A 25,149-nucleotide genomic window follows, 5' to 3' on the forward strand; every position below is an offset into this window, starting at 1 on the left:
ATGCAGGAGATGAAAGAGACACGGGTTGGATCCCTGGGTTGGGGAGATCCCCTAGAAGAGGGCATGGCAACCCACTCCAGTATTCTTGCCTGGAGAATCCCATGGACAGAGGAGCCTAGCAGGCTACAGTTCATAGGGTTGAGAAGAGTTGGACATGATTGAAGCGACTTGGCTTGCATGCATGCAGGAGAACTGGATATACTGGAGGACAATGTTAAAAGTCGAGGAATATTCTATACTCAGACTGCTTCACAAATGCTTCAGTTTCCTCTCCATGTAACCCCAAACTAGAAACTGCAAAGTGTATACATAAATGACAAATAGATGTACATTTGTATATTGAAGGGCTAAAATTAAATGCCTTAGGTATTTATGTATCTATGATTCCTGACCAAAATTGCCATTTGATAACTAGACCAACTATGCAGACAGATAGTGACAGCAAGTTTCTTCTGGTGGGTAAATGCCAGGCAGAGAATGACGCATTCAAACTCAGTCCTGACCTTCTTCTATATTCTATGTTCCATGAACAACTCTGACCAAGTCTCAGAGTTTATGGATTCACAACTTGTGGAGAAAATATTGTGCTGTTGCTGTTTACTTGCTAAGTCATGTCCAGCTCTTAGCAACCCCATGGACTGTAGCCCGCCAGGCTCCTGTGTCCATGGGATTTCCCAGACAAGAATACTGGAGTGGGTTGCCATTCCCTTCTCCAAGGGATCTTCCCGACCTAAGGATCAAACCTGAGTCTCCGGCACTGGCAGGTGGATTCATTACCATTGAGCCACCAGGGAAGCCCTGGAGGAAAACTTAAAACTCCCCTTACCCTTTTGTGGCTGTGATGGCTGACATCTAAGTCAACCAAAAGAACTCAGTTGTGCTTCCAAACTATGCCTGTGCTAGAAACTTTGTGCACGAGCCTCTCTTCACAGAGTGCAAACCACTCTGGGCCAATTCTAGGCTTGGTTTCTAAGTTGTTAGGGATGAGCAATGTGCCAAGGACACAGAGTTCCTTCTGGCACAAAGCTCTTGTTCTATTTCATTTTGTTAAATAATTGAGTGGACATGGGGAGCAAAGGGATGTTTTCAACATCCCTGGGGTAGAGACTTTTGTCACTGGTGGTGGTCATTACTCTAGAAGAGTGATCCTGGAAGAGAGCATGGATATGTTTAAAGGTTTTATTAAAATCATTTCTTCTCTTGGTAGCAAACAAAGCACGCGTGGCACATACCTTAGCTTTAGCTTCTACCTGAGCTCCATCTTGCACCAGATACCGCACGACTTCAGCCTGACCGGACCGAGCTGCCATGTGCAGGGCTGTCTCTCCTCTCTGGGGAACAGGAGCCAAAGTGAGTTAAAGACAGCTCTAAAGACTGGCATATTTTCTTTACATAAAGTTTGTGATGGAGGTTTTGATTTAAATAAAAAGTAGTCCCAAGCACTTTCTTACTGAAAATAGGGAAGAAGGGAAATGAAATGCACAAGAATTGCCCAGGAGCCTGGCCGACGATAGACAACTTCAGCGTGAAGTCCACGGAGCACGGCAGGATTGGAAACTCAGTAATCTACAATGCCGCGTCACTGGGGTTCAGAGGCAAATGCAACAGGACCAAGCAGGAGACTGAATGAGTAAAGGGAGCAGGTGGAGCGTGTTCTTGGAGGGAGGCCAGGTCCTGTCCTGCTCGAGGGAGGCACCCCTACCTGGCATGGGCAGACTGCAGCAGTAAATCTTTGGGATGCCAGTTGTATCATGCCTCACCTTTCTATTTTTCAAAAATAGTAGCAGTCTGGGATATCTGTGTACATTTCTAGAGTGTTGGGCAAAAAATCAGAGTTCAAAACAAAGCAAAAAGTGCTGCATAAGCAACACAAAATAAACCGAAGGCCAGATACGACATGTCCTTGGTTTGCATTCCCTGCTTTATCTCAACAGGTCATTATCCTATTCTTTGAGCATTATCCCAAGGGATTATTTTCTTTGTCACTGGACTTTCCCCACCTCTGCTGCTTTTCAGCAAGTAGACTTTAATTCAGATGATCTCATTTTTAAAAAATGAAACAACATAGAAAACACACATGGATCAAAATGTTAAAATCAAATATACTCTTCCACACAGAAGTGATGCCCACTTTTAAATTACTTTTATAAATTTTGCTTTGCTTTGTAGGATATTCATCTCCGTGGAAGGATATGCAGGGATATGGTTCACATGGAACTTGCTGCTGTTATTTCTGGAAAGGTTCTGAGGATGGAGCTGACCATGTTACCCAGTGTTCTGTTTGTAAAGGAAAACACTCTCTCCCTGGCATAAGTACCAGGGAAGATTGCATTCAGCTGGGATCTGGTCTGCTTCTATCTTGTGGATGTGCTAAGCCCAGCTGCGGGAAGACAGAGCCTCACTGGACGTCTGCCCTCAGGGTAGAGGCACAGGGTCTTAGGGTTTACCCTGTCTGTGCCAGCATGTTGTTCGTTTTACTTTTATTTCTTTAGTGCCCATGAATCCAACTAACATCCCTATGCTTGTGTCTGGGGTGCCAATATTATTAGGATGTTAAACTTAAAATCCTACAAAACAAGGTCAAGGGCCACATGCAGATCGAGAGTAATAAGCTACTCCTTTGACATTTACTATGTTCCATGGGTTTGTGACACGATATCAAACACACTAAAGAGAAATTACTTCGAAGTTACTTGAAATCACAGTAAGGAGAGTGTTGGAACTACTTTCTCAGCATGAAATACTTCTTATCTGTTTTAATTTTACTGAAGTATAGTTGATATACAAGGTTGTGCTAATTTCTGCTGTACGGCCAAGTTTGAATCAGTTATACATATATATATATATATATATATTCTTTTCATTACGGTTTATCACAGGATATTGAATATAATTCCCTGCACTGTATGTATGACCTTGTTTATCCATTTTATATAAATAGCTTTTATTTGTTAATTCCAAACTCCCAAGCCTTCCCTCCCAATCCTGCTCCCCCTTGGCAACCACAGGTCTGTTCTCTATGTCTGTGAGTCCGCTTCTGCTTCATAGATAGGTTCATTTGTGTCATATTTTAGACTGCACATATAAGTGAAATCATATGGTATTTGTCTTTCTCTTTCTTACTTCGCTTAGTATGATAATCTCTAGGTCCGACAATGCATGAAACACTTCTTAATGCTTCTATTGAAAAAGAAAACTCTCCCTTTCCAGAAAACTTTATTTTTTGAAGTATAATATTCAGTAGTAATCTACACAGCCCCTAAGTCTTAACAATTTGTGACCAGTTAGTGACTGGGCTTCCCTGGTAGCTCAGACAGTAAAGCGTCTGCCTACAATGCAGGAGACCTGGGTTTGATCCCTGGGTCAGGAAGATCCCCTGGACTGAGGATCCTGGTAGGCTACAGTCCATGGGGTCGCAAAGAGTCAGACACGACTAAGCGACTTCACTTCACTTCACTTCAGTTACTGAATGGATCTTGCCTTTGAAGTAAAGGAAACCACAGGTATTCTCAAAATTCTGTCCTTTTAAGTAGTCAAGTTAAATAGTAATTAATTTACTTACAACAAAAAATAAGTAGATTGAGAGTAATCTTTTCCAGTTTCAAAAATACTCACAATTGGACCTACTTTGTTCAAAGGATACTTACCACGTTAGTGGTATTTGGTGAGGCTCCATGATGCATTAGTTGTGACACGATATTTACATGCCCCATGAAGGCAGCAACATGGATTGGGGTAAGGCCCGACTGGAGGAGAAAAGGGAAATGTCAGCTTGTTGGCTTATTTTCAAAACGATTTGTCCGCCTGCTTATCTGTCTGCCTGGCTGCAATTTTATCCATCCATCCTTTCAATATTAAGACAACCAATTTACTGATCAGATCAGAAAACATCAAGACATCACCACCATGCCTTAGATTCTATATGGCAAATGTACCAATAATCATTTCCCTAAAGCAGGTTCCATGATTATGAAAGGCTTATGTCATAACTATTGAAGACTTATTTCATACATCTTATACAGCTCTATGAAGAAAACTTTAGACAGAAATACCTTGAAGGTTTTTCCCTTTATTAAATCTTCCTTATCTACATGGATATGTTTGCGTGTGTGTATGCATGTGTGTGATTACACATACAGTAGCAAAAAAGTCAACTTTTTTTTCAGATCCTATTCTGTCCTTTAATAAGGGTTCTCATGTACTCAGAATAACTGATTGTATTATACATGAAAGAGCAGGTCGGAACACAAAGCCATCCCTCTAAGAAATGAGCAGATAAGCATTAAAGGTCTCAATCATTAAAATTTTTAACTTTCTGAGTATTATAAAGTGATATAATTAAGGCAAATATAACAATGGTCACTAGATTAGACCTTCATTTTTTTTGTGTGCTTCAAAGTCCTACGTACACACGTACCTCAAAACACTGGTTCTTCTTGTATAAAATGATTCCATTTTAAATGTTTCAGGATTTAATTTCACTTACACCATGAACATCATAACTTGAAAAAAATATTTAATATAGCCAGAAAAAAGCTGAGAGAGAAGAAGACAACTAATTTCAACTGAAATTTGAGTAATGTCAAAAAAGATGTGTAAGGAACTCTATACAATGAAAGGGAGACAGAAGACAAGAATTCTAGTTGTCAGACTTCAAGTAGTGGGAACTGAGGAAAACAAGAGGAAGGAGAATTGTGTTTTAATTTGGTGCTTCTTCCCTCTGGCAGGCAAAGTCTAATTAGGACATTGTCCGCACCGCCTTTCTAAGCCCTCAGGGAGCAACAGAGCTGACAGTGGAACTTACCACCGCAGGCTGGCGTCTCTGGACTCTTACTTAGACACCAGTCAGAAATCTCCTTTTATTCCAGAGTCCATCAAAATCTCTAAAAAGGGCTGCCATGCACTGAGAATAAACTTACTCTTTTCTAATTGGAATAACTGGGTGCCTACCAGGGAGCCAGAAAACTCATAAAAGAGCAAATCAGTATTAATATTTTCCATCATTTAGTATTTTAAAGTTGAGAAGGTTAGAAATCAAGGTAAATAATTCATTTCTGGATAAGAAACTGAGGCAAAGCAGCAATGACTAGATTAAACCTTAGTGTCTACATTTGCTTCAAATTCTAGAGTCTTTAATGATACATTCAACAAACCTTTATTGGATGATCTACTATGGAATCTACCATGTTGTGAGTACATTAAGATCAGTAAGAGTCAGGCCTGCCTTGGTGGAGCCTGCAGTTTTGGGGTGGCAGAGGGTGGGGAGTGTGACTGGGTCATAAGTAAGCCAGTTGGACAAGTGCTGGATAAGCGCTTTGATGGAAATACACCTAGGATGCGGTGATGGTCCCGAGAAAGAGCTCCGGGACCAGATCAAGGGTTAGGGGAGGACTCCTGGAGAAGGTGGCCCCAGATGTGGTCCTCAAAGACATGCAGGACTAGCCTGGAGGCGGGTGATACATGGAGGGTATGGAGATGCGGGGTGAACAAAGGGAGTCCAGTCTAGGGAAAGCCAATGGCTAAAATTCAAGGGGACCAGAATGCTACAGGTGGGTGGGGGATGGGTAAGTCTGGAGGGTGGATGCCAGACTCAGTTTTCCTTGTTGCAGGCTCAGCCCTGATCCCAATAGATGGCTTCTCTGAGTTCTGTGTCGCTTTATATGAAAGAAACCTAGAGCTACCCTTTTACTAACTTCAGAAACTCTGTGTTTCATTAATTCTGAGTTTTCCCAGAGAGCAATCCACCGTGGCACATGTGATAATCCTCTGTTGTTGGAGGCTGGGCTGCACGCAGTAAAATATTTCGTTGCAACTCTGGCCTCTCGCCACTAGATGCCAGTAGCACCATCCAGTTGCGAAGACGAGAGACTTTCCCAGACAGCCAAGTGCCTCAGGGCGGGGCGAATCCACCCCCACACAGGGCTTGAGAAGCACTGCATTAAAGGATTTCACGTAAATTATACTTGGCGATGGCACCCCGCCAGCACGATGCATGTGTTCGGGTTATGCTTCTGGCTATGGCGTTGTACTGAGTATTTGCACTCTCCTCCCACACTCTTGTCTGCTCTCCTAAGAACTGGCAGCCCTTTCGGGAAGGGTTCAGAAAGTGCTATGACAACCACACACTGTACAACTAGCTGGTCGTCAGGGAGGGTACTGGGACTCTGGCTGCTGAGGCTATACATGAGGAACCCCAGAAATCCTCCTCTCCTCACCTCGGTTACAGCTTGGATGGATGCACCGTGTTTTAGAAGGAGTTCCATCACTTTAATTCGATTCTTCTTGCAGGCAATGTGAAGAGGGGTAAAGCCATTCTGCAACAGAAAAAGACACAGACCTATTTGATTACATTCCATTGAGATCCACTTCCTGTACACAATAAAATACCTCTGCAAAAGTGATGTCTGTAAAGATTTGGAAATGAGCAAAAAACAATGAGAACAAAAATAATTGAATATAGGTTCTTTTCTGGAAGCACAGGTAGTCTACCTGCTCCCAGGAACCCAACGTGCCCTGATAATCATGAACAGGCAGCAAATTTTGGTCATAGGTTCTCGGTAGTTAAGGCAAAATGGTCATGCATCTTTTTAAATTTTTTAAAGATTTTTTTGATGTGAACCATTTTTTTTAAAGTCTTTACTGAATTTGTTACAATATTGCTTCTACTTTATGCTTTAGTTTTTTGGCTGCAAGGATGTGAGATCTTAGCTCCCTGAGCAGGGATCACACCTGCATCCCCCACTTTGGAAGGTGAAGTCTTAACCACTGGACTGCCAGGGAAGTCACTCATTCATCTTTTTAGATTATTTTAGTCTGGAATTTACCCTTCTAAATATGTCCCTCCTTCACCTCAAAAACACAGACTAAAAACATCTGGGCCAAAAATTTGTCCAAGGGAGCAAAAAGTTAAACAACTCAACATTAGTTAGAACATTTGGTTTAATATTTAATCAAATAAAGGAACTTGGTTTTTAACAAATTACCTACCTAGCCGTACTACCTGCTAAGTGAGACCATGGGGCATATTTTTGTCAGCACAGAGAACTGCAGACTCTCAGGATGCATCACGAAAACTGCAGGTGCTTCTGGGGAGGTTTTGAGACCACTTACCAGGCCATAGTCCATCCTAGGATGACAGGCTACAACCTCCATAACCGTTGCCTTCTGTTGTGAAATCTTCAGAGTCAGAGGAAAATGAGGGTCAGAGCCCACACCCTGTTGTAAGGCTTCTTTTCTTGTATGGAAAAATGAGTCATGGCTGCTCATTTCTTTTCCTCCCTTCTCAGAATTCAAAGATACGTGCGATATCCTGGGCCAGTAAGCAGCTCTTAAAATGCTGCTCCAGGAAAAGCCTTTAGAATTACAAAGGCCATGGAGCTGCCCAGGGTCTGAAGGGCTCCTTCCTGCCCATTCTTTCCTGGCCACTCCAAATTTCAGAGCCCACAGACTGCCAGAGGTGATGAGTTGTAAGGGAGCAGAGCCCCTTCCTAAAATGGTTGATCACATGACAGCCCTGACCGCAAAATTGCTAGTAAACATAGGTTTTCCCTAGCATTTGGTGACGTATTTTTTTCCTAAACATGAGTGTTTCTTCTGAACTAAATTTAAACAGCTTACTAAATTGGGGCATTTATTTTTCTAAAGACAACAAATTCAACAAATATCATTGTGAAAACCAAATTATATAATAAAGCTCAAGGTTAAAATAGCAAATCATTCTAGGAGTTAAGACTACAAAACTAGATCAAAATTTTGATTTGCATCTCAATGAAAAGAAGATGACAGGTGATATTTCATTACCTTACATGGTTAATATCATATCAGATTTCCACTCACAAATTCCTAGACTTTTCACGTTCAAGGTTTATTTTTTATCATTTGCCTCATATTTTTAGATCTCAGAAAAAACTTTTAATTCACAGAGTTATCACTTTACCTACCAGAAGATAAGTTGACCAACTCAGTCTTTTTGTACTTGTACAGTCTTTGGGTTTATTTACATAAGAGAATCAGAAATGTGACTATAAAGAGGCTAATGATTTAAATCAGCCTCACCAGCCTTGCTTATGTTGGAAATAAAAGGGTTTATAAATTTACAAGAAGGCTACTTGAAGGTTGACAAGAAGTATATACTTTACTAAACTAGACCTTCCATTTTCACCTGCTGAAAAAGAGTCCCTTTGCATGTAGGGGTAGCATGTGGTCAGCAAGACAACATAGGCTGGACTTGTGAGCTGAGCCACTCACCAGGGCTTTGGCGTTGGGATTAGCTTTCTTGTCCAAGAGAACCTTGGCGACTTTGTAATGGCCACAGTGGGCAGCTACGTGCAGGGCGGTCAGGTAGTCATTGGTGACGTCATCCACAGGAACATTATGCTGGAGGAGAAGCTGGACACAGTTTAAATGATCCCCCTGTGTAGCCATGTGCAGTGGAGACAGTCCATTCTGGAACACAGAAGAAAAGTGGAGTTGACTGTTTTATCTTTCATTTGCAAATGGGCCCCAAAAAACGTAGTACAAATATGAACAGATGAAAACCCGAGATTTACACATGGAAATACCATCTCTTTTGAAAAGATTTTACGACAACTGTTTTGAACTGCAGTTCCTTTCCAAACTAGTCTTCCCATGTCTTATATCAATCGAAAATAAAATTTCAAAGATAATTTCTTTCTCGAATTTAAAAATGGTGTGACATTTGGCCAGTGGAAATCTCTTCATGCTATCAAACTGCAAATGAAATGTAGACAAAATGATAATACTATCAGGAAAATCTTAAGTCTGGCTATTTGACGATATAGAAGAAATGATTATTAGTTGGGACGTATTCGGGTTATTCAGAAGATAAAGAGTCCTCAGCTCTTAGACATGATGTATTGAAGTGTTTACTGGTGAGAGAGGGTTCACTATGAAAGAATGCATGGATATTGAGGTCCAGGGAGTAGTTGCTGGTGGAGAGCAAGCACACGGCCCACATGCTGTGAATCAGGAAGCTGACTAATGTGCACTGAGGGCTTTATTTTGCTATTTTTTCTGCACATGTTTGAAAATTTTGTAATAACAAGATTTTCCATGACTTGAAAAGATAAAAACAGTGTAAACTGCACTAAGGGCCACTACTAATTGCATCCCCAGTGAAATGGAATTCTGACTGTGTGGATCACAACAAACCGTGGAAAATTCTTCAAGAGATGGGAATACCAGACCACCTGAGCTGCGTCCTGAGAAATCTCTATGCAGGTCAGGAAGCAACAGTTAGAACTGGACATGGAACAACAGACTGGTTCCAAATAGGAAAAAGAGTACATCAAGGCTGTATATTGTCATTCTGCTTATTTAACTTATATGCAGAGTACATCATGAGAAACGCTGGGCTGGAAGAAGCACAAGCTGGAATCAAGATTGCCGGGAGAAATATCAATAACCTCAGATATGCAGATGACACCACCCTTATGACAGAAAGTGAAGAACTAAAGAGCCTCTTGATGAAAGTGAAAGAGGAGAGTGAAAAAGTTGGCTTAAAGTTCAACATTCAGAAAACTAAGATCATGGCATCTGGTCCCATCACTTCATGGGAAATAGATGGGGAAACTGGAAAGAGTGTCAGACTTTATTTTTGGGGGCTCCAAAATCACTGCAGATGGTGACTGCAGCCATGAAATTAAAAGATGCTTACTCGCTGGAAGGGAAGTTATGGCCAACCTAGACAGCATATTAAAAAGCAGAAACATTACTTTGCCAACAAAGGGCCATCTAGTCAAGACTATGGTTTTTCCAGTAGTCAAGTATGGATGTGAGAGTTGGGACAGTGAAGAAAGCTGAGTGCTGAAGAATTGATGCTTTTGAACTGTGGTGTTGGAGAAGACTCTTGAGAGTCCCTTGGACTGCAAGAAGATCCAACCGGTCCATCCTAAAGGAGATCAGTCCTGAATACTCATTGGAAGGACTGATGTGGAAACTGAAACTCCAATACTTTGACTACCTGATGTGAAGAACTGACTCATTTGAAAAGACCCTAATGCTGGGAAAGATTGAAGGCAGAAGGAGAAGGGGACAACAGAGGATGAGATGGTTGGATGGCATCACTGACTTAATGGACATGAGTTTGAGTGAACTCTGGGAGTTGGTGATGGACAGGGAGGCCTGGCGTGCTGCAGTCCATGGGGTCGCAAAGAGTCAGACATGACTGAGCAACTGAACTGAATTGAACTGAACTATTTAAGACTGAAAAGGATAAAATAAAGGCAGGGACAGACTGGTATTCACTAGATTGATTTTTATTTGCTAATTCTATATTACTAATACTTATTATTGACTTGATCAATTTTTAAGAAAGATCTAAATACAGCACATCTCTTCTCACATCAGTGTAGAAAGGACAACTTTTCCCTTTTCCATCAATCTGGTGCCCCCACGTGTTTACAACAAGGAAAGGCAAGCCTCTGACAAACTGACTAATATTCAATTAACTGGGTTCAACGACAGGTCATCGTAGACAGTAAGTAACACATTCATTTAGATTGCTGAGAGAAGGCATGAGTAGGGTACCAGGTAAATAAAACCTTTAAAAAGGCTTAGCATGACACTTAGCATTCAGTACATGTTTCTCAACACAGGCAAAAGCAAGGTATTAGATAGATATCAGTCTTTTCAGGCATGCTTCCTTTAAATGTGGGGGCAACATGGAGCAGCCTGGGGAAATTTCCAGAGAATCCAGTTATCAAGAGAGGCTTTAGTAATTAATATAACCTGGTTTAACCTATGTGGGGGGAACAGTGACAGTAAATTTAGTTTCCAAAAAAAATCATCATCACTGAACTTTCAAAATAATGATACACTAAATATGCACTGATGATTTCTGAATCTTCTAGGCCAAGTTAAATTCCCCTAATTTATTTATAAATAACATAAAACAACAGTTTAAGGGGGCATAAAAGCAAGTTTTCCTTTGACCACACTCATGGCGTCATTCACACACCCCATTATGTATTTTAACTATTTGTGTTTCTTGAAAGCAAGAGTTTCATGGGTTAAAATTTCCCCATACTGCCCAACAGAGAGCCTTGTCTACACAGAAAGAGCTCCATAAATAACTATGTAAATTTAAAACCTCCATACATGGCCAGTCAATCAGGATATTTTTGCCTAAAAAATTCCACTTCAACATCTTGAACCAAAGTAGAAACTAAGGTGCAACAAAGAATGGGAACACTTCTCACTTGAGACACTGCCACCCAGGAGCATATGCACTTGTTTATTTCCTGCCAAAAATCCCTCTGCTTTGTGTGTTGATACAGCCTTAGAGGAAAACAGGAAGCAAACAAAGAAACAAACTCTGAGAGGACAAATGACTTAGTTAAGATTAGAAATGGGTGGCAGTGTCACAAAAAGAAGCAAACTCTCTAACGATACACAAAACCACCACCTCTGAATGGGTAACTTATAGGTCACTGGGGAAGCACCAGAAAGAAACACCATCTGCCTTGTGGAAAGGGACCTTATTACATATATATAGCACCTCATCAAGCTAAAAACATGGGTCCAGTGTGATGGTTTTTCTTAGCTCAGAAAGATGGAAGTCTTGAAGATTTAGAGAGATGGTCTTAAAGTTCAGAATGCATTCATCCACTTAATATTTATTTGACAAATATTTGGTGAAGGTCTCCTAGGTAACAGGTGTTGATTGAGGTGCTTGGGGAATCACACTGAATATAAGACAAAGTTCTTGTTTTCATTTCATTGAAGAAAGAGATAGCAAACAAGTAAAGAAACTAAGAAGATCTCTCTGAGAAGATGACATCTGAGCTGAGAAATAGGTGAAGACTACAGAGATCTGGGACAGACTGAGAAAGTTCAGTCTGAGGGAACAGGAAATGAGAACAGTCTTGGTGTATTATAGGAAGTGGAAGGAGGCTGCTTGGCTGGAGATGGTGAGGACCAGAGAAGAGGCAAAGAGGTGGTCAGATTCTGGGAAGGACTTCTCAGTGTAGTGGGCATGGGGACTTCTGGATAAACATGGTAGAAGTGATGTGTGTGTTTATCCATCCTTTCACAAGCTCCACTGAAAAACATGAATGGAATTAAAAGACAGAATCCATGGGGCACACACACGTATGTGTGTGGCACGCCCACACAGTCACACAATGGGAAAGAAAACAAAAACATATGTGTGATGTCTACAACTTTAGAATATGAGAAGAGATTTTAAGTGTGTTAGCTTATCCAGCAAAAAGGAGAAGGCTGACACCTAAGTGCCTGGTGAAAGGTATAACCTGTGGTATGCTGGTAAATGTCTCACGATAGCTCTATGAAAATAGGTAGTGTTTGCCAATTTGCACTGTGTAAAGACCTCTACACTATGACCTATGTCAAGCTATCAACATGGTGTTACTGAATATGGAATTAGGAAGAGATGTACATAATAGGTTCCACCATGTGGCTCCAGCATACTACAGTGTACAGTGAAGAGAATGGCTTTAACCTCCCAAATGTTCAAAAGGTGTCAACATGGAAACGTAGTACCTTGGGGGATAAAGATGAGGCTTGGGACCAAAAGCTTGATTGGTTTGTCTGCCTATGGAACTGTCAGGTCTATTGGTCCTTCCAACCCAACAAAACCAAATGACTTCCCCGCTGTGCCTTGCAGGAAACCAGGAATTAAATCTCTGGAGATTCTGGACTCTGGGCCCAAGGCTGAGCAGAGGGCAGTGGTTAGGCTCTGATTCAGAACAGGCACTCAGAATAAGGAAGAATCCTAGACATTAGGGACCTCTCTGATCCACCTGAAAGGAGCCCTGCCTGTGGCACTCATGGGGCGAAACTCCCATCACAAAAGAGAGAGACAAAGCCAACAAAGAGATAAAAAGAAATCTGAGGAGTTAGGGACAGATGAGAGGTGAAAGAATTTAAAGAAAAGTCATCTTAAATGTTTTCTGAAAGGCAACAGAATGTATTGCATCTGTAAAACAAGAACTGGATGCTTTAAGAAAAGAAGCTCTCAGAGGACAAGAAAATGTTCTTGCATATTAAAAACATCAAAAATAATCGAGATTTCTTAGGAAAAAAAGCCAAATACACAATGAGATGAACAATAGGAGGAGAAAGATGAGACAATGATTTGCTTTTTAATTGTGCCCATATTGCTCTGATAAGATGAAAATTAATTTTAAAGAGAATGATGAGAATTAATTCTAGACTTTTTAGGCAGGAGGCTGACATGATTTGGTTGATGTGTACATGGCCACTCTGACTGCAAAATGGGAACAGGATTAGAAAGGAGCGGGTGGGGAAGTGAGGGACAAGTAAGGAAGTAATTACAGCAGTTTAGGAAGATGATGTAGTTCAAAGATAGCAGTTGGATTAAGAGAAGATAGATATGGACTATGTGAAAGGAAAAGGAGCAAGTAGAATGGTTTAGATGAGAAACACTCAAAAGTCCAAGATGTCATCACATGCAGTGAAAAAGGGTGGCTGCTTAATTCTGTTGGATAATTTCTCCAACGCTTGCCAATCAAAACCCTGTGTGATGAGTTTTAAAATTGTTCAGACAACTTTGACCCTGTCCATCTTCACTAAAGTTGAGTAAATAATTGAACAGAGTGCAAACAGGAGTAATATGTGTTTTGTTGTTGTTCATGTTTAGAAATTACGGCTCCTTATAAAGCTTAATATAGCTTCAAAAACTCACTAGTTTGATTTGTAAAAATAGCAATGACTCTGAGGTAGTTTGTACGTCCCCAAATTTATTTACAAATATTCCCCTTTTCAAATACTGTTAAATGGTCTCACCATTTAAAAAACTCAGAAGACACTTAGTAAAACATTATTTTTTTTTTAGGTAATCATCATGTTTTCCTTTTAGATATGTCAACTGTTCCAAAGGCCCAAGGTGTAATCTTTCCAAAGTTTCCAGCCTTTATCACTTAAATAATACCTTGGTGTTTTTTTTAAATAGTCTGTGAACTCTCAAGAAATAAACTGAGGGTCAGGAGAAAAGGTACCAGCACCCAGACTTCAGACTGTAAATCTTACAGTCTTTCTTTTCCCAACAAGCAATCATTTCTGACCTATGAAAATTTCACAGAATAAAATCAAACGGTAAGTGTTCCTGAAACAAAAACAAAAGTTAACATACACACACAAATGACTCTGTGGTAGAGTGTGTTCCATCTGAAGGCCTCATGAACTCAAACTTGATCTTGAGCATCTCTAAAGATTTGGTGCACAGAGCACACTAATTGCTATATTCAAACTACAGCAAATTCTATGTGATTGGAAGGCTGGGTGAAATAACCAGGCAAGGGATTCAAAGCTAAATACAATGTGATCCTCAAACACCTGGGGAGAAATTACCTTGGTTTTGGAGAGAATGGGGGCAGCTCGATCGAGCAGCATCTCCACCACCTGTTCATGGCCACTTCTAGCTCCACAGTGCAGCGGCGTCAGACCATCCTATCAAAAAAGGCAACATTTTCAAATACATTTGACGGGAAACTCTATGAATGAGTATATTTCATCAAGATTCAGCATGGCATCCAAAGTGCTGTGGACCAGCGAGCTTCAAATATTTACTCATGTATCTCATAATATAATTCTATTTTTTCAACTAAAGAACTGAATTTTTCATAAGTTTAAGCAGTGGTCAAGTGTGTAATTCCCTGCAAAGTTGACAGTTAAAAATGTAACTGTTCCACTACTCTTTTGACTATCCAATGGAATCTAAGTACTATAAATAATTGTATATCTACCATTTAAAAAAATACTACAAACTTTTCAAATAGGAATTTGTAACAGGAATTTTACATTGCTCCTTTTTGTTCCTGCATGTCTATTTCCATTTCATTTCCCCCATATAATTGTATCTTCATGTAATATAATTTTATGCTTGAGTGTTTTTTATTGATTACCATATCATACTTCCCTGCTGCAAAAAAACATAAATCTAAATTTTTAAAAAGTTTAAAGATTTCCTGAGAACACAAGCCTTTAAGTGTCAAAAATAAATCTCCTGATTGGAATTATAATTATTCAAACACAATAGATCAAAACAGCAATACATTATAAATTTTATGATTATTAAGCAAGAGTAACAATTTATTAAAAATTCCTCTCCTGAATGACATATGTTTTTTCAGTTTATTGATAGAATGAGACAGGGTTCAGCATCAATACTTTCCCAGTTTTTGTCTTTATAAATGTTAGTGCTGAGACATCTTGTCTGCATTAATGAGTAGCTGGACTTTTGTTTTGGCAGTACCACTAATTCTCTAAATTCCTGAATTACATGCCAAAAATCACTTAATAACCTTTAATCAAAGATTTTTTCAATGATGCATCATAAGACAACTTCATTAGGTCTTTTCTGTTAGCAGCAATAGAAGAATTCAATTATCTAAGCACCAGAAGCATGTAGTTCTTAACAGGACACCAGTGATCTGAGCTCTTCCCTTCACCTCAGAGGTTTTGCACCGTGGGGCCTCGTGGGTCACAGTTAGAGTCAGGGCCTTTCTTTAGGACTAGGGGAGAAGGGCTACTGTATTAAAAAAAAAAAAAAAGGTGAGAAAGGAGAATTAACAGGGAAGTGAGGAAGTGGAAATTTATTCATTTAAACTATCTAAATGGCTCCAAATCATACAGAGAAGTTTTCACACATCTTAGTTTTGTTCCCCATCTTGAAGATTCCTGCTGTTGACACTGAATACCTACCCTAAAGATAGCCATATTTTAAAATTCGTTAAAAGCTGATTCAATATATTCAAGTCACTTTCTAGACTACATGAACAGATCTTGTAAGTAAGCCTAATTATCTAATACGTAGTCAATAAGGTACAATCCTATTTCTAAACTACTAGCCAAATCTCAGTACAATTAAAATTCCTTAAAATATGAGATTTGAATCACAAATATGATACGAGTTGGACTGTATATTCTTTGAACATATTTAAATATTCCACCTTTTATGCTAATTTAAAACACTTGCTCTTCTAAAGCAAACTAAAGCAATATAATAATAGTCTTTCAAGTCAGAAACAGCATTTTCCTAACAAAATAGAATAAAATAAAATCTGAGAAGACATTAAAAATATACCATGAAGGCAAATGTCTTCCCAGTAATGTAAAATCTAAAAATAACTGAAGAAGAAATAATACAATAATCACATCTAACTTCTGACACACACAAAATTCACATTCTCTGAATGTGATTGTATTTTAATGAACTAAATAAAAGGTCAAATTTGATTCTCTCATTTCTTGTAAGTACACTCTGGATGACAGAATACACGTAGGCATTTTTAAACTGTGGTCACACGCAAAACTATTCATCCTTGAAAACTCATTTATCATTTTCAAAGAAAACTCATTTATATCTTTGAAAATGATCTTCCCCCAAGCAAAACCCTACATACTGAATATAAAGTGTTTGGCTACCTAAGAGAAAAATCTATTTCAACTCCTTAATCTTTTGAAGTACATTGTTCCTTATACAGACATATATAATTTTGCTGACTTCATCCTGTTAAAAACGTTTTAATCATGGAAAGACTTCAAACATATTTCAGGCTAAAGTAGACTGAAAAGTGTAATGAGTCCCTAGGTACCTGGTGGACAGCAACAACAAATGTCACTTTGGCATCCCCATTGATTCATCTCTATCCTGACCTTTTCTTTCTTCTTCTATTGTTTTGAAGTGAATCCAAGACATTGGATCATTGTATATCATTGTATCCTTACAACTACCACTACACAGAAGGGTATGACCTTTATTTTGTAAATGAAGACTCTGAGGTTCAAAGAAGTTAAATGACTCATCTAAGGCATCACAGGCCGAATTCAGCAAGAGGTCAGTGCTGGCTGCAGGACAAATAAGACACGTCTTGGTAGTAGTTATTAAGACAAAGCCTCTCTGCTCAAACTTTCGGACACTCCTTGCCTTCCTTTACATTTTGCATCTGCTACTTCTGATCTCCGGTGTTTATGTATTAAAAACGCATAGAATCCGGGAACTCAGCCAGGAAAGGTGACTTTTTTCAGTCGTGTCAGAGCTGTGAAGGGCTTTCCATTCTAGCCACTGCTTGTTTTACCACCTTGTTTCAATGATAAAGTCTGCAAGTTCCCCAAGGAAAAACCTCATTGGTTCCTAGCTCAACAGAGCTACCTGAAGCACAGCTCGATCAACTGCAGTTTTACTTGCAGTGTTTTAAACTGCGAATGTCTAACTCTTTCGGATCTTCGGCAAATTTGCCCTGTAACTTTTCACGGGTGCATGGTTCTTCAAATAGCCAGAAGCCCAGCAGGAAAGATCCCTTTCAGCAGGAAGCTGCCTGAGATGTCACGACTATCTGACTGCACAGACAGTACCAGCCTGGCTGCTGGGACAGTCACAGGTCAGTGGAAAACTAGTGCCTAGAGTTAATGTGAGATCTTTAATTAGTATCATAGTTTATATAGTCACGAAGACCAACAGGACTGGCTGATCCACATTGAGACGGAAAAGTATAAGCCAGGTAGTGATTCACAGTTTTGTTTTTTAAAAAAAAAGAGCTGGGATTGACATTACTTAATATCATGTTTGGAGGACAAAAAGTAAACATTTAAATTCTGAACTAATTTCTTGGGCTTTGAAATACATGGGACATCATTCACATTCCTGAAGCACTGCTCTGATGATACCTCTGTGTTCATAATGATCTTTAATAACTGATTCAGTCCTCAGTGAAGTCTAAATTCCTCAGGTTAGCATTCAAAGTCCTCCAATCAGTCGCTTCTACACTTAGCTTTTGCCTAATCCCCTTCCCTTCCACCTCAATTATACTCTTTGCAGTCCCTGGCAAAAGCCTCTCCTGTTCTTGTTTCTCTGCTTTGTGCACTTTCATGTACCCCAAACTTCCCTTTCCACTTTCACCAAGATCCAAACCTTATTGTTTAAAATATAGGTTTTCTTTGCAGGCTTATTCAAAGGGAGACATAACCATTTGACCATCAGGATTCCCCTCATATTTTATCTGAATCTCTTTGTGGGAAACTATGACATTTTGCTTGGTATTTTAGTTATTTGTGGACATGCATTATCATTCCAATGATTTTGTTCCTGAGGACTAAGTTAATGGCTTAAAAGGGATACTTGAATCTCACAGAGAAGTTAACTCAGTACCATGTTTATGAAAGTTGCTTAATAAAAATGACTGAGTAAATGAGAATGAGTGGGTGAATGAATGGGCATTTAGGCTAATCTTTTAAAGATGCTTTCTAGTTAGCTGCTTAAAAATTCCTTTCCTTCTTATTCTCTATGTTTAAGACTAGACTGATTTTACACCCTAGAAGTGCTATTAAAATACCTTATTGTTCCAGAAAAAATAAAATTCTCAATAGATAAGTGACTTATAAATTGGAATTACATTGAAGAATATGACTCAGTCTTCTTAGCATTAAGAATAAGAAGGTAAGACCATAAAAAAGAACGAAATAATGCCATTTGCAGCAATGTGGATAGAAGCAGAGATTATCATACAGGTGAAGTAAGTCAGAAAGAGAAAGACAAATACCATATGATATCTCTTTGCAACCCCTTTGTGACTCTTTGTGACCCCATGGACTACACAGTCCATGGAATTCTCCAGGCCAGAATACTGTGGGTAGCCATTCCCTTCTCCAGGGGATCTTTCCAACCCAGGGATTGAACCCAGGTCTCCTACATTGCAGGCAGACTTTTTACCAGCTAAGCCACAAGGGAAGTCCAAGAATATTGGAGTGGGTAGCCTATCCCTTCTCCAGCGGATCTTCCTGACCCAGCAATCAAACCAGGGTCTCCTGCATTGCAGGCGGATTCTTGACCAACTGAGCTATCAGGGAAGCCACAGAGATTATCATACAAGTGAAGTAAGTCAAAAAGAGAAAGACAAATACCATATGATATCACTTACATGCAGAAACTAAAATACAATACAAAGGAACTTATCTACAAGATAGAAACAGACTCACAGACATGGAGAACAGATTTGTGGTTGCCAGCGGGGAGGTGAGTTGAATGGAAGGATGGAGTTTGGGGTAAGCAGATGCAAACTATTAGATATAGACTGAATAAACAACAAGGTCCTTCTGTATAGCACAGGGAACTATATTCAATATCCTGTGATAAATCATAACAAAATAATATGAAAAAGAATATGTATGTATGTATATCTGAATCACTGCTGCACAACAGAAATTAACCCATTGTAAGTCATCTATACTTCAGTAAAAAAAGAATTAGAAAGTAAGAGAAATATGAGGATATTTGCTCTAATTAAGGTTCCCCCTCCTTTTTCATTTCAGGACATTTTAAGCTTTAAAAAAAGAGCTATTGTGGATATTGTGTTTTGTAACACAGCAGCGAACTGGTTTACATAGCAGGGAACTCTTTTCTTTAAAATTAGAGCAATGTTTTTTCCAATATAATATAAGGATTCTTATCCACTCCCAATGCCTAGAAATTTACAATCAATGTACTGTGTTACTTTGAATGGTCCTGGACCAAAAAGCAGTCCCTCAACCATATACAACAGGATATAGTTTTGACCTCCAATTGAAAAATGCTTGACAAAGGCAATTCTTGGGGCTCAAGGGAGGCTGCCTCAAGATAGGCAATATATGCAGTTGGACAGGAGAGAAGGAGCAAGGATGTGGAGTTGCCATAGTAACATTATGGGAGGGAAATGAAATTGCATGGGGTTAGTGATTTTTTTTCCAATTCTCCTGATTTCTAAAGCGCTAACATAATGAACAAGTATCCCCTTGGGAAGAATTCTGAAGCAATGCAAACTGGCGAGTCTAGATCTCATATTTCATTTCAGTGGCAGTGATCTTATTAGTGAGGTAGGGAACAGCACTTCACTGGCTAGACAAAAGCCTCTCTAGTGTTAGACAAAGAGCAAAAGCTTGCACACTCCAAGGTCAAAAAGATTTTCTTTCAGGTCTAGCTTTTCTGAAAAGCACAAAGTGAGACATTAAAACATCACACTTAGGAATACTGAACCCAGAAAATATCCTTAACAAGTTGAACTTGCTCAAAGATAATACTGAAATGACACAAATTCATGACTTGGGAAATACTTTCAGAAAGAGACACATTTATTTTGATTAGTATTCTCTAGGTTCCTTTCTATTTTTCCTTTTTTTTCTATTTTTCCTTTTAAGCAAAAAATATACCCAAGAGAAGGAAAAGGAAATCGAGCAGAAAACTCTGGATATACATTTTCTTCTTTGTCATGGATATAAAATGGGATATGATATTTAACTGAAGATTAAAAACAGTGAAAGAAAAAGCAGGCAGTACCTAGGAGAGGAGAGTTATAATGATAGCCAGAGAGAAATTAAAAGGCACTGGTTACATTCTAACAGTCAAGCTATTCTCATACCTGTATTTTTCTCTAAAAATTCTGACTGTATCCTCATTTTGTGCATGTTAGAGAACTGTAGATTTGGCCTGAGAGGAAGTGAAATAACATTTTTTGAAACTGCTCTATTGTCATAGGCATTTTATATTTGCGATCTTACTGAGTTTTTATAACAACATAAGAGAAAGGCATCAGAAGTTGCATTTATAGATAAGAAATTGCTGCTCCAAGGATTAATGTGCCTACCCAAGGTCACATGCAAGTCACTGGTTCACGTTAGGACTTAGACTCAGTTAGACTCACATTAGAACTTAGTTCCTGCATCAGAGGGACTGGATCTCTTCTACTGCAGCAAGGAATCTCCTTTTAACATCAAGAATTCAATTCTGCCATTTATATACAGGAGAGAGAAATTTATCTTTCTAGTGCTCTTCCATGCTGTCCTCCCATACATTCTATATGTTTAGAATCAAACTAAAATGAGGTAGAATTCCTTGTTGTTCTTTCTACTTAGAAAATGAGAGTTTTCTTTCTGAGCCGAGAACATACCCTTATAATATTTGTTGTGTATTTTTCTACTTTCTTCTGTGTGAGCTTTTTCTGTCTCTTCTTTCTTATCTTCTTTTGGGTTAACCGAGTATAATTTAGTTTTCCAGTGACTGATTCACCATATATATCATTGACAATCTCTTCCTCTGCCTTTTTAACTAAACTCTTTCTTTTCTTTCCTGTTTTTAAAAGTGGTGTTCCTAGAGATTAAAATAAATATCCTTAAATTATCACAGCCTAAATAATATTATTAACTATATTATATAGTAATAGTATTCATGTATTATGTGTTGTTATATAATTTCATGTATGAGAATTCTACAATATTATAATTTCATTTATATTAGTAGTTTCATATTTTGTGCTATAAATATATATTTAACTTTTAAATGCATTATAAATCTTATAACAAATTGATATTTTTATTTAAACAATCAATTTTTTAAAATTTTAAGAAAATAAAAATAGTTTTTATCTGATTATTACTTCTAACTCTTCTCTACTTTATATCCACATTTCCTTCTAGTATCATTTATCTTACTTCAGAATTAAGAACTTCCTTTAATATTTCTTTTAGTATGAGTTTGATGGTAACAGGTTATCTCAGCTTTTGCTTATCTGATACTGTCTTTATTTTACTTTTATTATGGAAAAATACTTTTACTGGATATAAATTCTAGATTAGCAGATACTTTTCAGTCAGCACCTTAAAGATGTTCCATTGTCTTCTGATCTCCAGAGTTTCTGATAAGAAGTCAGATAGCATCTCTTCAATCGGAACTATTTTATGACTATGAAATATTTAATAGTTTAAGAATTTATTCTTAACCAAGGCAATCACAATTCTGGAAATATAATGGAAAGCAAAACTCAATACCAATATTTATTTTTCCCTCATATTTAACCTGATAAACAGAACCAGTTGCATTTCTGGGAAAGAAAAAAAGTGTTAGTTGCTCAGTTGTGTCTGACTCTTTGCAACCCCATAGACTATAGCCCACCAGGCTCTTCTGTTCATGGAATTCTCCAGGCAAGAAAACTGGAGTAGGCTGCCGTTCCCTTCTGCAGGGAATCCTACCGACTCAGGGATTGAACCCAGGTCCTCTTGTATTGCAGGCAGATTCTTTACTGTCTGAGCCACCAGGGAAGCCTGCATTTCTGGGAAAGGACAGGCTAAAATTACAGGACATCTAAGTGTCTCCTGACCTTTTTCCAGACTAGTAAGAATTTAACAACTGACAGATTTGAGATATTCTGAAAACCCTTTATCCACCTGCATACAAATATAAATCAGTTGGATGCCATTAACTTCAGGGAGCAAAATTATATCGTCACAAAGTGAAAGTCGCTGAGTTGTGTCCGACTCTTTGTGAGCCCATGTACTATACAGTCCATGGAATTCTCCAGGCCGGAATACTGGAGTGGGTAGCCTTTCCCTTCTCCAGGGGATCTTCCCAACCCAGGAATCGAACCCAAGTCTCCCACACTGCAGGCGGATTCTTTACCAGCTGAGCCACAGGGGAAGCCCCATATCCCCATTATCACAGGACTAGTGTAAAATCAAGTAAGACATTTTGACAAACGTAACATTAGGAAGTGTATCTCATATATTCAGCAAATACTTATTAAACATCTAGCATGTGCCAGGAAGTGTACTAAGTGCTATAGATACTAAGATGAACATATGTTTCCGAGTGTCAAGGCGTAGCTTTGGATGTAATATTGTAGTAGTGGGATTATATGGAGAGGTGGGCAGTGGTACCTTGTTAGAAAGGCTGGAAGCTGGAGGAGGAATGGTGAGAGCAGCAGTCTGGGAACCAGAGTATTATTATTACTGACTCTACCTGGAACTCCTGAATGTTCTCTGAAGCACTATGTACAAGCACAGTTGCCTTTATTATTGGATTGAGAAGAGTCAGTAAAAGGAAATGGAGAACTTAGAAGTTGGCACAAAGTTTTAAACCAGTTCTAATTTAGAATCTATTTTAATTGGTTTAAGCTCAGAAGTTGCCAAACTAGTTTTAAACTGGTTCTAATTTAGGGTCCATACTGAGCCTCTGATTTGACTGTGAGCTGATGCGAAGGAAAATAAAAATGACAACAGACCATCCACCGCAGTCTCTTCCTTTAGAAAGGATGCAAATACACATGCTAGCTTTGCAGAGAGCAAGAATTATATAGAAATGGCAGCTAACATAAGTAGTCATTCTTAGCAATGCATTTCTATAAGGAAACAAATTAGGATGCTACATATAGATCAGACTGAAGCATTTGCCTTGATATGTGTACATGTCTCGGCACATTTGCCACCACTATTACCTCCTAAATTATGTTGTCATTGTTCTGGAGAGACTATTAAAGCTCTTCTGTCATCGCAACTGTCGGTGTATACAATACAGGATTGTTAACTATGGCCACCATGCTGTACCCTAGATACTTGAGCTTATTCATCTCATAACTGATAGTCTGTACTATCTAACCAACATCACCCCCCCTGGCAACCACTATTCCACTCTCTGTTCCATAAATTCAATGTTTTCAGATTCCACATCTAAAAGATACCACAGAGTAGCAATCTAATTTATTAAGTCATCAGTGATTCTCTTTTTCTGGGACTCTTGTGATAGGTAGATTGTTTTCACTTAATGGTGTCCCATAAGTCCTGTAGGTTTTCTACATTCCTTTTTATTTTTTCTTTTGTTCCTTTGATTGGATAGTTTCAAATTGGATAGATCAATTTCTTCAACTTGGTCCAGTCTACTGTTGAAGCTGTCTACTGAATTCTTCAGTTCAATTACTGTATTTTAAAAAAATTTTTTAAATTGGAGGATAATTGCTTTATAATGTTGCACTGGTTTCTGTTGTACAACATAATCAGTCATAAATACATATATATCTTCTCCCTCTAGTGACCCCGTCCCCTCTCCCATCCTACCCCTCTAGGTCATCAGTCACTGTTATTTTTAGCTCCAAAATTTGTTTGGTTCTTTTTGTGTTTTCTATCTCTGTATTGAACTTCTTGAATAGTTTGTATTTTTTCTCCTGATTTTGTTAAACTGCTTACCTGTGTTTTTTGTAGATCTCTGAGCATCTCTAGAACACTTATTTTGAATCCTTTGTCCAGCAAAGTCAGTGAAAGTTTACTGTGTTCCTTTGCTGATGTCATGTTAGCCTGATCCCTTCCTGATTCTTATAGCTTTGCATAGATGCATTGTGCATTTAAAGAAGCAGTCATCTCTTTCAGACTTCATGGGTTGTCTTTGTTATGGAAAGACTTTCTTCTGGGTGGGAGCATGCTGGAACATTCTCTAACCTTGCATCTAGTGGTGCAGGGTCTCAAATACAGGATTGGGGGCTGATGTCTCATCTGTTCAGGCTTCTGGGGGGCACAGCGTTGACCACAGTGACTGCAGGGCTAGTGGAGACCTCAGTGTATCTCAGGTCCAGTGGCTCAGGACCCGGCAGGCAGTGGTGGTGGCTGGAGCTGGTGGTGTGTACAAGCTCAGCTGCAGGGGCCAGCTGCAGGTGCCTATGTAGTTGCAAATGCTGATTTCAGACTTACACAAACAAGTGTGGGCAAGGGCCAGCTGCAAGGGTCTGGGCCAACTGCAGGTACTCTGGCAGCTGTGGGGTCCCTTGGCTGTCAGCATTCATTACTGTGGCTGCAAGGTCTCACCATGGGTGCACTGCCGTGGAGGCTGGTATTGGCCATCAGGCTGGAGGCGTGCAGGTGCCCAGCTGGAGGGGTTCCTTGCAGATGAGCCTGGTGGTGCAGGTCAGTGACAGGAGATGGGGCCAGGCCTGGCCCACAGGAGCTGTGGAGGCCCGGGTGTGTACTGTGGGTGCAGGGTCTCCCCAGGAGCATGTATGGCAGTGGAGGTTGGTCATGAGGGTCTGGTTGGGAGCGTGCACGTGCTGAGTGACGGAGGCCGGTGACTAGAAAGAGAGCCAGGTTCAGGCCCACAGGCAGTTGTGAGGGCCTTGGCTGTTGGCCTGCCATTCCATATTGAAGGATCTTGCCCTAGGTACAGGCACAGAGGTAGAAGCCTGTGATGAGGGCCTGGTCGGCAGTGTGCAAGGGCACAGCAGAGAAGTAGGGGTCACACACAGAGCTCCAAGCTGGTGTCGCGTACTTGTGTGGCCACAGAGGTCTGGCTGGCTGCTGGTGTGGATCCTGAGCCCCAGCAAGGCAGTGGGAGGTGAGGAGCAGGGAGGGGCTCAGACGGCT

General features: G+C 39.5%; 1 protein-coding gene and 1 pseudogene across 2 annotated transcripts in view; one reads left to right on the forward strand and one right to left on the reverse strand.

The window, feature by feature from the left end:
- LOC122709537 overlaps nt 1-21,797 on the forward strand; it is a 28,243-nt pseudogene extending 6,446 nt beyond the window's left edge.
- The window catches only part of ANK3 (ankyrin 3), a 365,593-nt gene that overhangs the window by 169,972 nt on the left and 170,472 nt on the right, over nt 1-25,149 (reverse strand). For both annotated transcript variants that reach the window (XM_043926997.1, XM_043926998.1), the window contains exons 9-13: nt 14,353-14,451; nt 8,248-8,445; nt 6,216-6,314; nt 3,648-3,746; nt 1,233-1,331 (exon numbers count right to left, since the gene is read on the reverse strand). In XM_043926997.1, the coding sequence (XP_043782932.1) occupies nt 1,233-1,331; nt 3,648-3,746; nt 6,216-6,314; nt 8,248-8,445; nt 14,353-14,451 (594 nt within the window). The remainder of the gene's footprint in view (nt 1-1,232; nt 1,332-3,647; nt 3,747-6,215; nt 6,315-8,247; nt 8,446-14,352; nt 14,452-25,149) is intronic.

This window comes from Cervus elaphus, chromosome 15 (genome assembly GCF_910594005.1).
Source record: "Cervus elaphus chromosome 15, mCerEla1.1, whole genome shotgun sequence".
NCBI lineage: Eukaryota > Metazoa > Chordata > Mammalia > Artiodactyla > Cervidae > Cervus > Cervus elaphus.